General features: G+C 32.7%; 1 protein-coding gene across 6 annotated transcripts in view; it reads left to right on the plus strand.

The window, feature by feature from the left end:
- The window catches only part of LOC128162781 (ecdysone receptor-like), an 83,049-nt gene extending 72,742 nt beyond the window's left edge, over positions 1-10,307 (plus strand). For all 6 annotated transcript variants that reach the window (XM_052826159.1, XM_052826162.1, XM_052826164.1 and 3 more), the window contains 3 exons: positions 5,706-5,858; positions 6,349-6,574; positions 7,215-10,307. In XM_052826159.1, the coding sequence (XP_052682119.1) occupies positions 5,706-5,858; positions 6,349-6,574; positions 7,215-7,462 (627 nt within the window). In that variant the 3' untranslated portion in view covers positions 7,463-10,307. The remainder of the gene's footprint in view (positions 1-5,705; positions 5,859-6,348; positions 6,575-7,214) is intronic.
- Positions 10,308-17,404: the final 7,097 nt, after the last annotated feature.

Here is a 17,404-nt window from a genome sequence, read left to right on the forward strand (position 1 = left end):
GAGGACCTAGACAATTTAATTTTTAAAGAATGAGGAAAAACCTAAAATTATAGAAAGCCAGAACTAAAAAGATTCTCTGTACAAGACCAGGAGAATTCATTAGAACCACATCAATGAAAATTGTCATTCTAAGGACCTAGACAAATTCACTTTTAAAAAATGGGTGAGAGAAAAAAAGGCAATTCAAGAAATAAATAAAAAAGACGGGGGTGGAAATGTGGTTGCTTTTACATGAATACTTTTAAAGGAAGAACAGTGGAGAAGTGGTAGATAGCTGTTTGCTACTGGGCATTTGTGCTTGCTACCCCTTTGATGAAACACAATTCTAAACATGTTGTGTTCATCAATGATGACAACCCAGGTGTTTTTTTAGGTCATACATTACATAAATGTAGTGCAGAAGAAAAGTAGACTGTGTAGGAATTAAGTTACACCAGCCTAAAGTGTAGGAATTGTAATGTCAACCTAATGTGTAGGAATAATATTGTCAACCTAATGTGTAGGAATAATAATGTCAACTTAATGTGTAGGAATGTGTACTCCTAATTTGAAGGAATTGTAATGTCAACCTAATTTGAAGGAATGTCAACCTAATTTGAAGGAATTGTAATGTCTCGAGACTTTTGATTTACAGGTGTACTGTTTCTGTCATGATTTGACAGACATGAAATTAGGGGCATACAGTGTAGCTTGTAATCTTTGAATACAAGGATTCCCTCTTTTTTATTCATGACATACATATGTGAATTACAGACATTTTCTGAAAATGATAATTAATATGAGTTAGAAGTCAACTGATAGTGACATTTTTTATTGCACCTCCGAGCGGTCTGTTATAATTCCAACTTGGCGTTCATTGCATTGTGTGTGTGTGTGTGTGTGTGTGTGTGTGTGTGTATATATATATATATATATATATATATATATATATATATATATATATATATATATATATATATATATATATATATATACATGCGCGGATCTAGAGGTGGGGTCGGGGGGGTCCCGACCTCCCCTGGAAAATGAAAATTTATTAAATTTACATAGTAAAATTATCGTGAAAATATGCCTCGGACCCCCCCTGGCAAACACAATTATCCTTCGGACCCCCCCTGGAAAAATTTTCTGGATCCGCGCATGTATATATATATATATGAGTGTGTTTATACTGAGTCAAGGGACATTATTATTCTCCACCTATGTGCAAATCATGTCATATCAGGAATACTAAAATTAGTTTTCAAATTGAATATTTCAATGCAAGAAATTAAAACCACTGCAATTGGTACTTTTTGCGAAACAATGAAAGTTTAACACTTGTCAAATTAAAATGACTTGCAGTTTCTTAATTTATAAATTACCATTATCGAACTAAAACTGCTACCTTAGTTAAAAAAAAATGGCTAATTAGCAAATGGGTTAATGTTATAAGTTTTGAAGTGTTCAAGTAAATTTTTTAACTTCAAAGTAAAATAGTGGAATTAGAATGAGCTGCAGTTTTCCTATGGGATTCCATCATTATCTAATGCTAGTTTTCCTATGGGATTCCATCATTATCTAATGCTAGTTTTCCTATGGGATTCCATCATTATCTAATGCTAGTTTTCCTATGGGATTCCATCATTATCTAATGCTAGTTTTCCTATGGGATTCCATCATTATCTAATGCTAGTTTTCCTATGGGATTCCATCATTATCTAATGCTTTAATTAGTCAAATTGATATCTTTAAAGAATGAAAGATAATGGCAAAATAGAGAAAAGATATTTGTACTGATGTATTTCATCTAAAAATTAGCATTAATAATCTTTATATTGAATTTAGTTGATACTAGTTGGTAAAGTAAGATATGAATTTAAATTGCATGATTGCCATGCATTGATGCTCCATTTCCTGTATTTCAAATGAGACCAAAATTAAATCTACTCGGGGAAGACCAATACTAAATCTACTTGGGGATTTAGAACACATTTTTTAATCCTTTACCTTTCAACTTCCTACTTTTCTTGACGTTCTGGAAATAAACATGGTTCCCTGAGGGATCAGTCTCAACAAACACCTGCTTAGCCAATCAGCTGTAGGAGTTTTGATGTCCTTGACATCTTGGGCTCTGCTTTCCTTATTTTTTTTTTATTTAGAAAGTCGGTAGACTAAAGAGGGAAAATTGAACACAGAAGTACAGTGAGTTTTGGTATCAGTTTTCTTTCAGTTAATCAAAGAAGGCCGGCTTTAGTTTTTATTAGGCATGTTTTTAAAAATTCTAGTGAAATTCGGAGAATTACCTTTTAGGAAATTGTTTCAATACCATTAAAATTGAACACAATAAGGCCACATAAAGTAATATTTAGATTCTCATCCTGATTTGCAAAAAATATGGGGCGGGTGGGCGGATTTTATTTACTATTTTTTATTTTTTGTTTAATCATCTCTAGAAATAACAACTGCTCTACCCTTTTAAATTGTTAATGCTAATGTGAGTACACAAACCCAATTTTAAACTTTTAAGGTTGATTGTCCCTCTGGTAAGAGAGATAACTTCTGTAGAAGATAATATCACTTTGTTTCTGTTAACTCACAATTATTAAGGCATGTAACAACAAGGGAGGTGGTGCTGGGTCCTAATTTATGTTGGAAGGCGATACACTTATTTAAATTTTAATATAGGAAAAAAAATTGACTGGAAAGAATTGAACCCCAGGGCTTTATGAAGCAGGGGGCAAAAAAATAAAGAAACTTTTACAAAATATTACAAGAAATGTTTCATAATGATAAAGTATTTATGAGGCAAAACATGTATCTACATGACTATTCCTCCCCCTACCAATCCCGGTGGATTAATTCTTTTTTTTAAATATAACAAAATTTTATGTACTTGTTCAGTACATTTACAGTTGATGTTTGATGTTTTAGGCCAGAGAATATTTGGATGGAATGTTTTTATTTCTTTATCTATAGCTCGTTCACGGAGCTGAATGAATTATAATTGGGAAAAATGTGACTAAGACAATTACAAACTCAATACTTAGTTATGATCGTTTAAAACTTTTAACATTTCAAATGTTTAAAATTTAATAAGGCTTTTCTATTCTGAGGGAGCAGATATGGGAAAACAAAATTAAAAAACCCAATATCTCATTTGATTCAAGACAATTAATCCCTATATTAATATTATACCAATTACTGGAAGATTATTCGCTTCATCCTATTGTTGTGTTACAACAAAATTTATGCTCTGGTTTAAATTTTTAGGATTTCTTAATATATGGATCCATTTACTATTATCTTATTCAAATTTGAAAACAGAAAACCTTTTTCTGAAAATTTAGAAACTGTGGCAATTTATCATGCAGTGTATGTAAAACATGTATGTAAACCTTTAAAAGTCTATGATAAAGAAAGATAACTCTTGCAGATTGAAGCAATTTTTGTTGCAAACCTATACAACAAAGTGCTATTCTGAACTAAAATGCAGCGCTTTGATATGTTTTGTAATATGATATGAAAATGTATATAACTATATATTATTTTCATATACATTTCGGATTTTTAATTTTATGCTGCGATGGTCAAATTTTGCTTTTTCTAATCACTATGTCTAGTTTTCTTCATATCATGATTAGACACATTATCAATTTTTGAAAAATCTAGCAGCGCTTCATCACTTCATTTTTGTTTCATATGAATCAATTGATATTGACTTTGATGAAAATCAATATGAATTTTTTTTAAAAATATATGGCAAAATTAATAGCAGAGGGATATTACACCTTAAGGTAGCTCCATACTCGTAAAATTCTCTGAGGAAAGTTGAAAAACCGAACTGATTTCGACTTAATAGACTTAAATGTCATCGATGGTTAGAAAAAATATACATGTCATCACACTTTTTGAGATGCCAGATAAACATAAACTAAAGCATATTTTAGCATTAGAAAAATGTATTTTTTTCTGTTAAAAGTAAAATCTTGTAGGCAGAAATTTGTTTTTCTTGTTTAATTTTAATGTCAACTATATCAGAAAACTAAAATTACAAAAATATTTTAAAATTAATCGTTGGAATAAGAAAAACTATAGCATTTAGACATACAACTGAAAGAAAAGTCAGAAAAAGAGTTATTTCCCCTTTGTAAAGATAAAATATATAAAAATTTGGAAATTTAATATAAAATTAAGTGCGAAAATATCTTGAACCTACCAATAATTCTAATTACATCCATGTGATTATATTCACATAAAATAAATAAAACTATCTTGCACAATTTTTAAAGAATTCAAAGTTTTACAAAAAAGTGTGACGTCACAGAACACTGGATCTACTTTAATTCCATTTTTTCAACTTGACTGTTAATGCACGGAGACATTTGTATCCTTATGATAACAATCATTACTGGAATCACCCAAATGGTAATCCACATGTTTAGGCAGCCATTAAAATGTTTTGAAGTTTTTGTATTCTGAGCTCATTTTTTTTCACCGAAATTTAAATTTTTTTTTTTTTCCAAAAAAATAAAATGCATTGGGACGGGCCATTTCAGAGGGGCGGGCGGGGATGAGAATCTAAAAATTAATTTTGTGTGGCCTAAACAAAATACAGATAAATTATTTTACATTTTTCATGGAATTTTTTTTTTTAAATGACTGTTGCGTTTTTATGTTATTATGGTTAAACAATGAAAAGTTTTGCTAATATAGTTTTTACGCAACCCCCCCTCCCCCCAATTGACTTCCTTAGTTGTCCATTGTTCATCAAGATAAAAAAAATGCAAGTTCTTGTTGATTACCTGTCATAACAATAATTTAAAATGTTTTGCAATGGTATCCATTTTTAGCGTACCTAAGCTGAAGGCTCAAGAGAGATTTTCTGATCAAGATTTATCCGTTGCATAGTCATTATTGTAAACTTTTCACATTTTCATCTTCTCCTGACTACAGGGCAAATTTCAACCAAACTTGGTTCAAAAATCATTTGGTCAGAAAAGCTCAAACTTGTGTGCAAGCATCTTTGGGTAGTGTAGATTTAAGTTTGTTCAAAACATGGTCCCCAGGGTTAGGGTGAGGCCACAGTGGGGAAATGAATCTTTACATAGGATAAGATACAGAATTTCTTTAAAAATCTTATTCTCAAAAACCAATCAAACAGGAAAGCTTAAACTTTTGTGGATGTATCCTGGGATAAAGTAGATTTTAGTTTGCCTATATCATGATCCCAGGGGTAGAATGGGGCTCTAATGGGGGTCAAATTTTTACAAAGGAAGAGTAAAAGAAAAGTTTGATCAAATTATGATTCTCTTGAGAAAAGTGGGGCCACAAGGCATTGGGGGGGGGGGGGGTAAAAATTTCAGAGAAAAATCTTTTCACAAATACTAAACCAACAAAAGGGGCTTGATATTTACCAGTTAAAAATATGGATAAATATTGAAAGATTTTTCAACTTTTTGTGCAAGAAATACTGAACTGATTAAAATTGTCAAGATACTTTAAATTTGAAACCGTAATGCTGATTTGAATGGCTTTTTTTGCTCAGGTGAGCAATATGGCCCTTGTACCTCTTGTTTTCCTATATGATAAGACAGCAACAAAATTTCAGTGTTTACAGTGTTTATATTCTTGCAATATGATACAAAACAGTTAAATCTGGAATTTAAGTAATTGTGCAGTCACTGGATTAGAATTTTACTTGTATGGCCTAATTGTTGTTGCAGGATATCGACACGGCAAAAGAAGAATCAGGGGAACATGTGCTCAGCAGCCTCTCCAAGATGACTGTCCTTATCACACATCTTATTGTTGAGTACGCCAAAAGTCTGCCGGGATTCTCCAAACTCAACAAAGAGGACCAAATTATATTGCTCAAGGTAAGTATACCAGGTCAAGGTCTATGATAACTAGGTCTAGGTCAAGGTCAGTTTACCAGGTTATGGTTATTTTACCTTGTAAAAGTCATTTTTATTAGGCCAAGGTCAGTTTATCCAGCAGACTATAAGATGGCTATTATAATGTTTTCTATAAGCATGAACTTTTTAGGGGTACTTGAGTCACCCATGCAAGAGACTGTATCAGTGCCCTAACAACAGAGCAGCAGATTTTATTTGTTTGAGTCTCTGTTTAAAAGGAGAAACACAAAAAGTCTATAACATTATTGGGTTTTGTTTTTGAAAAGTGAAATTGTATTGTCAGTGGTTTTGTTTGGCAATTTTATCGCAGAAAGTAGCTCTTATATTAAATAAACAGCTAGTAGCATATTTATGTGGGTATGTATTGATGTACCTCCCTCACAATGTTCTAGGTAATCTGTAGCCCAGTATTTCTGTTTGTTTTGATATTCCCCCATTTCCTGTGTTGTAGGCAGCTTCAAGCGAAGTGATGGCACTGCGAGCCAGCCGTATGTACGACCCCGCCTCCAGGTCAATCATTCTAGCCAATGGCATTCCACTGACCATGGACAATATGGTGGCAACTGGCCAAACAAAGGAATACACCGAGCTGGTCTTCAAACTCTGTCATGACATGGCCGACCTTAACTCGGACAATGCCGAATATGCCCTCTTTACGGCCATTAGTATATTTTCAGGTATTGAAAGTTATTGAAATTTTCTTCTGTTTTTTTTTTAATATTGAAAGATGAAGATTGTTTTTTAACCCTTTTGCAAGTTGTTTTGGTGGGGCCCTGTGTTGTTACTGTTGAACTAACTACTGATCATACAAGAGAGTGTCAAATTTGTTGCCAAATTAAGTTTGCTGATAAACTGTAAAATTGTTTTAAACAATTCCTTTTTTTAGGGATTGATATACACATATATGATAATTATGGGTTTTTTTCAAAACATGAAAGGTAACATTCGATCATCATGTGTAAATGTAATAATTTTGTCACCCATATATTATTAAGTAAGTTTAACGGGGGTATTTCCAAGACCAAGGAAAATTTGGATTTCTAAAAACTACCATAATTTGCACTCTGCTTTGAAATAGTTTAAATAAATTTATGAGGGCTAATTTTTTGTGGAATGGCAACTTCTCATCGGAAGGTGAAGTCGTGGATTTTCTAGTATAAATTATGACACTATTCCTTTGGAATATAAATATGTTGGTGAGGATTACCAAATGAATACACAAAAAATTGATCCATCCTAAATTTTTTGTGATTCAAAATAATGCTTATAACAGGCAATAATTTTCTTTATTTTCACAAAGAATACAATCTATTTTAGCTGACAGGGCGGGGTTGACAAATCGAGACCTGGTGGAACAGATCCAAAAAGTGTACGTAGACGCTCTCGAGGAGTACGAAAACAAGAAACGGGTAAAAGGAGGGTGTGGGCTGGCCAAGTATCTGTTACGGCTGATTGACCTGCGGAACATTAGTGCAGAACACTCCAAAATGCTGACAGTTCTCCCCATTGATGAGGAAGCGATGCCTTCTGTTGTCCGGGACATTTATATGCAGAGTGACAAGTGAGCATTGGTAATGGACTCAGAAAGAGGAGCAAAACGGGAAAACTTGGGACTGTCTATGTGAAGACAGAGAGGAGAAATTTTTATAGAAAGAATGAAATAAATGATGGACTTTTAAGTTAATTTAGTGGCATTTTTGGTGCAAGACTTGTGGAAAAGAATTTATTGAAAATGAGTTCTTGAGGAGAAGAGGAGAGAGAGAATTATTATGTAATTATCATATTTAGCATGTGTGAGGTTTTTTTTTTAATGATTTTCAAACATCTAATGTTGAAAAAAAATTGTATACATATATTATTATTGTTTGTGTGTACGTTAAAAGGGGGAAATTCAGTATGTTTCAAACTTTCCAAGAGTTGCATCCCCTAATCTTTGGATATGGTTTTGGATTGTTGTTATGGTGAGTTACTATGGTAACAGCCATGGTTTCTGTCTGTTAACTTCCAACTTCTGCTCAATAGCATTGCATTTGTGTTCATATGGACTTTAGTGACTCGTGTATGTATGTATGTATACAATATTTGTTTTTTTTTTATCTTTCCATTTCATTTTACTTTTCTGTTCGTAGAAATGAGTTGTTCCATTGCTATGTAAATTTCTATTTTGAGTCATAGCACATGAGAAAAAAGTTGTTTTTAATTCAGGGACTTGTTGTTTAGTATTGTACATACAGATGCCTTCTCAGGTTAATTCCTGAATTTAAGTTAATTTCAAGTCAATTTCAGGTCAATTTCAGGGCAGCGAAATTAGATACTGAAGTAAGTATTAGTAAAAGAAAAATTATGTGTGTGATTTTATTTAAGTTTTTACCTCCAAAGATATCTCAGTTATACTCAGTTGAAATTAGAATAATTGCAAACAAATTCAACGTGTAAATATGCAAAGAATTAGTTAATTTATTGCATGCATGTCCTGTATGAATAGCAAAGTCTACAACATCAATTTAAATAAATGTTTTAACACCTTAATTCAAATATCAATTGAAATGAAAATTTAGCTTAGCTGTACAGTTAGGTTATCATCCGTAACAGAACCCATTGTCACACATATTTTGGCACTCTGATTTTCTTTAACTTCACTGCCCCCTTGTTTTGCATCAGTTGATTTGCAGATCTAGCTAGAACCCAAAAACTTAAAAACTTTCATGCAAAGAAATTGATCTCAATATTAAGTTTGATTTGGCAAAACTTTATCTTTTTACAGGGGGAATGAGAAAAGGGTAACTATGTTGACTGTATTTTGTTATACAGAATCTGGCCTAAATAAATGATTCTAATTTGGCAGTCGGTAAAAAAGTTGCATTTGCAAACTGCCTTTACCCCTTAACTACCCCATCCCCACCCGTCATCCGCCAGGAATTCGGATGGGCCATCTTGTTGTTTAAAACGTTTTTTTCATTCCCTTGGATGTGTTGCCATTTTACCTCGTGTGTCACGTGACTCTTTTTTCCTTTTGCCGAGCCTTGTCTAACATATCTGTTACTTTTCTTACCTTAAGGGTGTTAAAACATCAAAACATGCATTCAATAGTTCATAATTCATTACAGTATCTTTTAAACATAAAAAGGGAATAGTAAACTAAACGCAATGGTTACTATATTTATGAATTATCTTCAGCTTTAATTTGGTTATCTAGTAAAAAGGGAGGGGGCTGGAAAAAAGGACTTGTCTGTAATCATTTTGTATGGACTTCAAAATGTTCGTATTTTTTGTTTCCAAAGAATGGCAATGGAGGAGCCCGTGTTAATTAATGAAGTATTTGTTTAATATCCGCTGAATTAAAAATCTTGGCAAAAACGCAATATGAAATCAAGTTCTTTGGAAGATGCAGGTTGTTATAAAATTGTCCGTTAATTTCATAAACAGCGCAAAATCTGAAACTTTACACCCGTTGACAAAACTATCAAGCTAAATGTTCGACATTCAAGTAGTCTTAAAAAATTGAAAATTTCTAGTGCTGTAATTGTAGAACGACTGCGTTAATAAATAATGCAACTGTATTTATAAGTAACGGTTTTTAGTTCATTTGTTTTCTTTACTCTTTCCATGTAAGCTTCTAGTTACAGGATGAAGTAAACGTGGAAAATGCATACACTAAATTTTAAACAGGAAAATATCCCGCATCTTTCTTTTATTTTTTTTATCCGTTATCATGTGCATATTTTTCCTGTTGGTAAAAAAAAATTGTTTTATGTTATGTGTTATTCTGTAAATTTGTTCAATTTTAAGTATTTCGATATACATTGAAAAAATTAAAAATACTTGTGGACATGGCATTCATTGAATAATTGTGAAGCGATACTTAGAAATTGTGAAGCCCTAGACAGACATTTAGGTGTTGTTGCAAATTGCTATTACGAACAAGCAAAAGATAATGCCAGCTAAGGAATTATTCCTGTTTAAGCAATGACTTGAATTCATTATACACCCGCAAACGAAGTTTTAAGGATAAACCGGAATCACTTTTGTGCTAGAAACATATCTGAAGTGAACCAATTAATGTTTGAAAACCCTTCTTCAACAGTTTAAATTGAATAGCAGACTTAACTTAATCAAATTTCTCTTTCAGGTTACTATTTTTGCGCCTCGATATGACTCAGGTCTATCTTAAGGTCTCAGGTTATTTACAAACACTAGATGGCTAATGGAATTACCTCTGTAGTAAAAGATATACTTTTTTGTATTCTTTCATCGTTTCAGAAATCGCTCTACCTCACTGTCTGTAACATGATCATTTTATAATGGGTATTTTAGAACAAGAGATGATATTATAATAGTACTTGTAGCCAAACATTATTTTTAGATTTATGTCCTTGAAGGTCCTCAATTGAATAAATTCTTGTAAATATAGATACTGGTTTGTTATGAGTATTTTTTACTGAGAGAGAGAGAGAGAGAGAGAGAGAGAGAGAGAGAGAGAGAGAGAGAGAGCGTGCACGTGTTATACAGTATGACATGGTTATAGCGAACACGCTTATAATGAATTGACGCTTACAGCGAAGTGATTTTTTCCCTAGCGACTTTATACTATTCTGTGTAGACTTTACTTTGAAGACGTACTGTGTATACTTCACTTTGAACGTCTCTAAAGACGTTACTATATAAGTGTTTCTGTATAGACTGTACATTGTACACGATTTCTCTTGGACTAATTTAGAGACGTATCTATGTACACTTCACTTCGTAGATGTCTCTGCATAGGCCTTATTCAATAGACGACTCTGGAAAGACTATATACTTTATAGACCTCACTTTATAAACTTTATTATATAGACAACTCTGTGTAGACGACTCTATAAACATTTATCTTTGTAAATGTCACAGTACTTATATAGATAAAACTTTGTTACCGTTTCTGTTTGTAATTAGTTTATTCAGACTTTTCTTTATGATATACTTCATAGACTTTGCATTGTCTCCGTACATACCATGCTTTTTAGTCGCCTATGTAATGACCATGCTATAAAGACGTCTGTATAAAGATTATACTTCATAGATTGTCTTCATATAGACTATATTTTGAATACGTAAAAATTATATGTCTCCGTCACAATCAGAATATGCTTTTTAGTCGTCTCTAAAGTGTTCATGGTATAAAGACGTCTATATATAAATTATACTTCATAGATTGTCTTCGTGTAGACTATACTTTTTAAGAGTAAACTTTATAGAACTCTTTGTTCAGACTATATATAATATAATAAAGGTCATTCTTATCTGCTGAGGTAAAGAACTGCACGTTAGACGCTCACCATCTATACATCATTGTGCCAAATATTCATCTCTTTTCGGGATGGATTTTTTATACACTGATTTTAGGTGGGAAGCGCCTATGGTAATTGCCAGAAAGAGCTATATAATATGTAATGAAATTATAAGTTCATAAGAGATAGATAACAAGAAAGTCTAATTAGATGGATTAAAAATGAAGAACCAAATAATAACTATTAATTGAGGATTAGAATCTGCATTTTATAGCAAACATGCACCTACAGTATTTTGGAAAATCAACACAATACATTCTCACATGTCTTTAAAAGATTAATATCAGATGAAAACATGAAATGTTTGTACAGTTGTTGATCCAATCAATTACTATGAGCCAGAGTTTAATGTTATGTGCAAATTAAGGTGAAATAACAAAAGAAAATAATTTATTATGAGAAATCATGAGAAAAATATCTGTGACATATAGGAACATTTATCCTATGTGAAAAATATATATATCCCATTTTCTTTATTATGTGGGATTTTTTGTCCTATATGGGAGAATTAATCCCATCTTTTAACAATTATGGGATTTTTTCTCCCACATGGGACAATTTATCCCACAGTACTTTTTCTCCCATGGAATTTTGGTGGGGTTTGAGATGGGATGAAAAATCCCACCAAAATCCCATGGGATTTTGATATATGAGAGACAATTATAAGAAAACTAGAGCAATGTGTACATTCATGCTGACATGATAGGATCAAAGTAAAATGTCCCACCAAGATATATAAACAAAAGTAAGCTATGTCCAACGGAAAGGGTAGCTAAAAGCCCGGACCTTGTCATGTCCGGACTTAAATGTCGCACTGTTATACGCTTTTAAGTTGTCTCTACATAGACCATTCTATAAAAACGTCTGTATAAATAATAGACTTTATACAAGAAAGCAACCTTTTCGGAGTGGATCAAAGTTTTAATCTAAGGTTGTCCGATCCTCAGCAGCCTCAAAGTATTTTTTTATCATCATAAAAATGTTATTTATCCTTCAAACTGTATAAATGAAAAGAAATAAAAAGAAGTTTTTTGATGGTATCCATTCACTATGCGAAATAATTGCAATTTTGACCACGATGAATTTTCAAGTCGATATCACATTAGAGCGAAATAAAATGTACTGCTGCATCGGAGGGTCGAACCCCTTTCCCAGTATGTAGTAGTTCTCCTTGAAACCACTGAACTAAGCGGTCCGTTGAATAACTGTACGTAATATTAACACTACAAAACGACGACAAACTAAATATTCTTTTTATGGTACGAATAAAAAATGAAATCCGGACAATTTTGAGTTATCGAACATTGCTGAGGATGGGAAATCGAAAAATAAAACGAGATTGATTTTGAATATCATGTGATATTCGATTGTTCGGCTTAAAGTAAAATGGAATCAATGACTTCTTCTTACACAACGCGCTTCTAATTTGAGAAGAAAATGGTGGGTTAGATTATCAATTGTTCTTTAAAGCCGTAAGAACGTTTTTGATTGAAAGGTCTTCCACGAAAATAGCACAAAATTCATATTCTCCATTTACCAAAATGACCTTTGCTTGTTCTGAATCGAACTTTTTTCAACATCCCCCTTCCCAAATTCATATTAAGAGATAAAACAGTGAAGTTATAACTTCCCCAATTACTTTTATATTAATTCAACCAAAGACATTATGTGGAAAAGACACTATACTTTGTCGGAGATCCACATTTTTACATGTTCATTCCAGTGTACGAAGCAGTCATCGACAATTTATTCAATAGTGGAAATAGGTCAATCATTTCTTTTTATATCTAATAGCTAGTTTCGACAACGTCCTTGACAGTTTTCACATCAAGTTAGAAAGGAATAAACCAGTCGTTTGTACATAAGGTCCTTTCATTCAAATCTTAGAATGCACACGTCGTTTGTTGCCTTTTGATTTCTGATACGGGTCTAGCAATACAACAAACCTTACGAGTATTAAGCACAAGAAATTTTTCTGTTGAAATAAATTAAGGATCACTTGTTTGACATTCAGTGATCGTTATGAACCATAACTCATTGTCCACCTAACACTAAGTCCAGGGTAGATCAGTCGGAACTGTCGCCTGATTTCTTCTTCTGTATTTAGTATGGCCTTGTCAATCTTTAGGTTTTGATTTCTTGACTTTATTGCTGTTATGATAAGAACTGCCATGTTTTAAATTTTGAATTTACAGGGTAGTCGTAAGTAAATACACAGGTACAAAACATTTGTGTTCACTGCCACCCTGTAAATTCAAAAATGAAAACATGAACAGAACAACAATGTTTCTTTATTATAGATCTTTGATGAGACAAAGAATTATGTGGAACAAAAAAACTTTTTTGGAGATCCACATTTTTATGTGTTTATTCCAGTGTATGAAGCAGTCATCGACAATTTAATTCAATAGTGGAAAGAAATCAGTCATTTTTCTAGTTATCTCAATAGTTTCAACAGTGCTCAACAGTTTCCACATCTGTTAGGACGAAATACACCAGTTGTTTGTACATGTAGCCCATTGATTCAATATCTTAGAATGCACAAGTCGTTTGTAGCCCTTTGATTTCTGATATGGACGTAACAATTAAGTGGCGTCCATGATAACGAAAACAAACTTACCAATGTTAAGCACAAGAAAGTTTGCTGTCGATATGAAATGAGGATTACTGTAAACAGGGTTATTTTCGCCTCGTGTAATTTTGCCCTTCTGTACTCGCAGTTTCGCCCCGTCTTGAATTCTCCCAGTTGTGTTTAACCAGTCTTAAATTGGCCCACAGAAAGCAAGGGCGAATGGGGCATAAAAAACTGTGCCAAATATTTCCTTGTATACAGTATCTTTTTAACATCCAGTGGTAGTTATGAACCATCATTTATTGCCCACCTTACACCTAGTCCCCGATGTGTCAGTGGTACTGTGGTGTGTATTTGGTATTGCCTTGTCAATTTTAAGGTTTTGATTTCTTGGCCATATGACTGTTATTGGACGGACTGCCATGTTTTGAATTTTGAATTTATAGGAAGGCAGTAAGTAGATGCATACTGTAAATTCCTAATTAAACGCGAGGAATTAATATCCGCGTAAAATCGCGAGAAGCCCGTCTCGCGAATTTTCAAATCTTGCTTTTAATTTTGTGACACATGTAAACAACATGAAAGTAAGATAAAATTTCGGCATTCGCGATTTTATGTTCTCGCGATTTGATGGTAAATCGTTGAATCGCGGAATTAAGTACTCGCGTAAAATAAGGAATCTACAGTATGTACAACACATTTGTGTTCACTGCCACTCTTTTGATTTGAAAAAAGATAAAACATGACAGAACAACAATTTTTCTTCATCATAGATAAATGACGTTGACATATGTTAACCTACGCCAACTCTTAGGGTAAGACCTTTAAAATACACAAAATCTTTCTAAGTTACGTTTTAGTTTATGTTTACGATTTTAGTTTCGACTTTCCGTAAAACTTGGCACTGGTTCCTCTCTTCGTTTTCGTGTTTAATGTAGAGTTTTTCGACATAACAAAGCCAAATTTTTGACAAGGTTGTTCAAGTTAGAAAAATACTAAGCAAATCGACACGGGAGTCGAAGATCTGCATTTTTATTTCGAGTTTCTTTGGAAACAACTTCTCGACGTATTTCTGTGTCGAGCGTGTTCGAAAACATAAATCCTTTTCTGTATCAGTCATTTGATATTTTATTGAAGTTATTCTAATTCTTGAAAAAATGAGGCATGAATAAAGTTTTCAGATAGATAGTATTTTGCTTCTTTAAGTTTTGAAAAGCATTTGTGAATGACGATATCATATTCATATTCTTTAATATTTCAAGAGTTGAAAAATTATCGTTAGAAAAAATCCCAAAACTATATTTGGCATTTAGTTACAATGTGATTCTTTATCTTTATGGAGTCTTATCGACGAATCGAAAGTATTACGTCATCACCAACCATTTCTATCAAATGTCTCTCAGTATTCGACAAACATAGTTGAAACTTAACACGTACTGTAAATTCCTTTTATTACGAGAGTACTTAATTCCGCGGTTCCGCTGGATTGTATCAAATCGCGAGAATATAAAATCGCAAACATTGAACTTCTCTCCTATATTCTTATAGTTTTCAACTCTCAGAAAATAATGGCGAGATTTTAAAATCTGCAAAGGATGCTTTTACGCGGATATTAATTCCTTGCGTTTAATTAGGAATTTACAGTAATGTTCTTTTAACGATTATCCAGAATATCAACCGTCATTAATCGAAATTCCTTGAAATGCATATGTCTGAAGAAGACTTAAATGATCTCTTTATACAGGATTTTTCCCACTACATTTTCCAGATTTTTGGTATATGACTCCATAAAGTTCTCACTGATTATATAAGTATTGTTGCTCAGATTAGAAATGTTAGCAATGGCAGTAAAATGATCCATCTTATACACAATGCGCTTTAAATTTGAACACAGAATATTGATTTGGATTGATATAGTGTTCTTTGAAGTCGTTGGAACGATTTTTCATGGAAAAGTCTTCCGAGAAAATAGCACAAAACTGATGTTTTCCATTTTTTTTAAAGACATTTGTTCAATCCGAATAGAGTTTTTTTGTCATCACTTTCCCTCAATTGATAAAAAGAGACGTAAAAATAAAGCATTTTTACCAATTGCCACCGCTAGACAATTGTGTAAGAAAAAAATTGAACTTTTTTGGAGACGCACAATAAACGTGTTCTTAGGTGACATAACTCAAGTCTTTGAGGCAGCCAGCTGCAACCTAATTTAATGGTGGACTAGAAGTAAATTCTCCTAGTAAACCTCTCAAGATTTATTCCAAGTCAACGACATTTTCAAAATCTATGCAGATAGATGAAGTTAAATATAAGAAGATAAAGTTTGAAGCCTTTGAATTCAGAATTCAGTATTCTCGAATGCGAAAGTTATTTGTAGCTCTTTGATTCGTGAGTATTCTGGAATAAACCAGTTGTTTGTAACCCTTTGATTCAATATCCTGGAATACACGAAGCTTTGGCAGCCCTTTGATTCAGAAGTGTCCTGTATTACAGCAGTTGTTTGTAGTCCTTTGATTCATGAGTATCCTGAAATACTCATTGTCGTTTGTAGCCCTTTAATTCATGAATATCTTGGAATACACCAGTTGTTTTTAGCTCTTTTAGTATCCTTGAATACACCAGTTGTTTTGATCTCTTTTAGCATCTTTGAATACACCAGTCGTTTTTAGTTCTTCAATTGATTCAGTATCTTGCATTTCTGATAAAGCTCTAAAAACCAGGTGATGTCAAAAATGGTAAATAAAATTGTCAACATAAAGCACATGAAATTTAGCCATCGATATGAAATGAGAATTATATTATTAGCTTCCAATGGTAGTTTTCATGATTCAATGTCCACAACTAATACCAAGTCCACAACGGTTCAGTCGAAATATTGCTCTATATTTGTTGGTGGGCCTGTCAATCTATAGGTTTTGATTTCTTTGTTTTGTTTTTGGTTTTTTTTTTGCCTGTCATGAAGCGAATTGAATAACGATCTTCCATTTATCAAAATTTGATCCTACAGGGTGGCAGTATATAAATACTGTACGAGAATTTTGTTTACTGCCAATATGTAAATTTAGAATTTACAACGTGGGAAAACAGCGTTTCTTTTTTAGAATTTTGACGTTAATCTACGACAAATCGGAAACACAATATCATTCCAAGTTACGTCTACATTTACGTTTCGAGTTGTGACCTTCATAAAAACTCAGCACTAGCAAAGGTACTCGCAAAAAAAAAAATACTCTTTCAACAACTTCTAGGCAAATTTGAATTTCGAGCGTTTTCGAAAACTTCAAACTTTTTTGTATCAACCATTTGATATAATTTGTTTTGAAAAGTTTTTATCAAATCTAGTTTAACTTACCTATTAGATCGCTTTAGCTCTTTATTGTTCTTGTTAAGTGCAAGTACAAAAGAAGAAAACAAAACTATATTAAATTTGTTGAGTAACTGTTCACTTTTTTTTAAGGTTTCTGGAGTCTTTGGTGATAATTTGAAAGTCTTACGATATCAAAAACTTCGTCCGCATTCTATCAAATCTTGCAGTATTCGTCAAACGTAGATATCGATGAAACTTAGTAAAAAGGAAACAGTAGGAAACAGACTTCTTTAACACAAGTTCATAG

The sequence above is a fragment of the Crassostrea angulata genome, chromosome 9 (assembly GCF_025612915.1).
Source record: "Crassostrea angulata isolate pt1a10 chromosome 9, ASM2561291v2, whole genome shotgun sequence".
Classification (NCBI taxonomy): domain Eukaryota; kingdom Metazoa; phylum Mollusca; class Bivalvia; order Ostreida; family Ostreidae; genus Magallana; species Magallana angulata.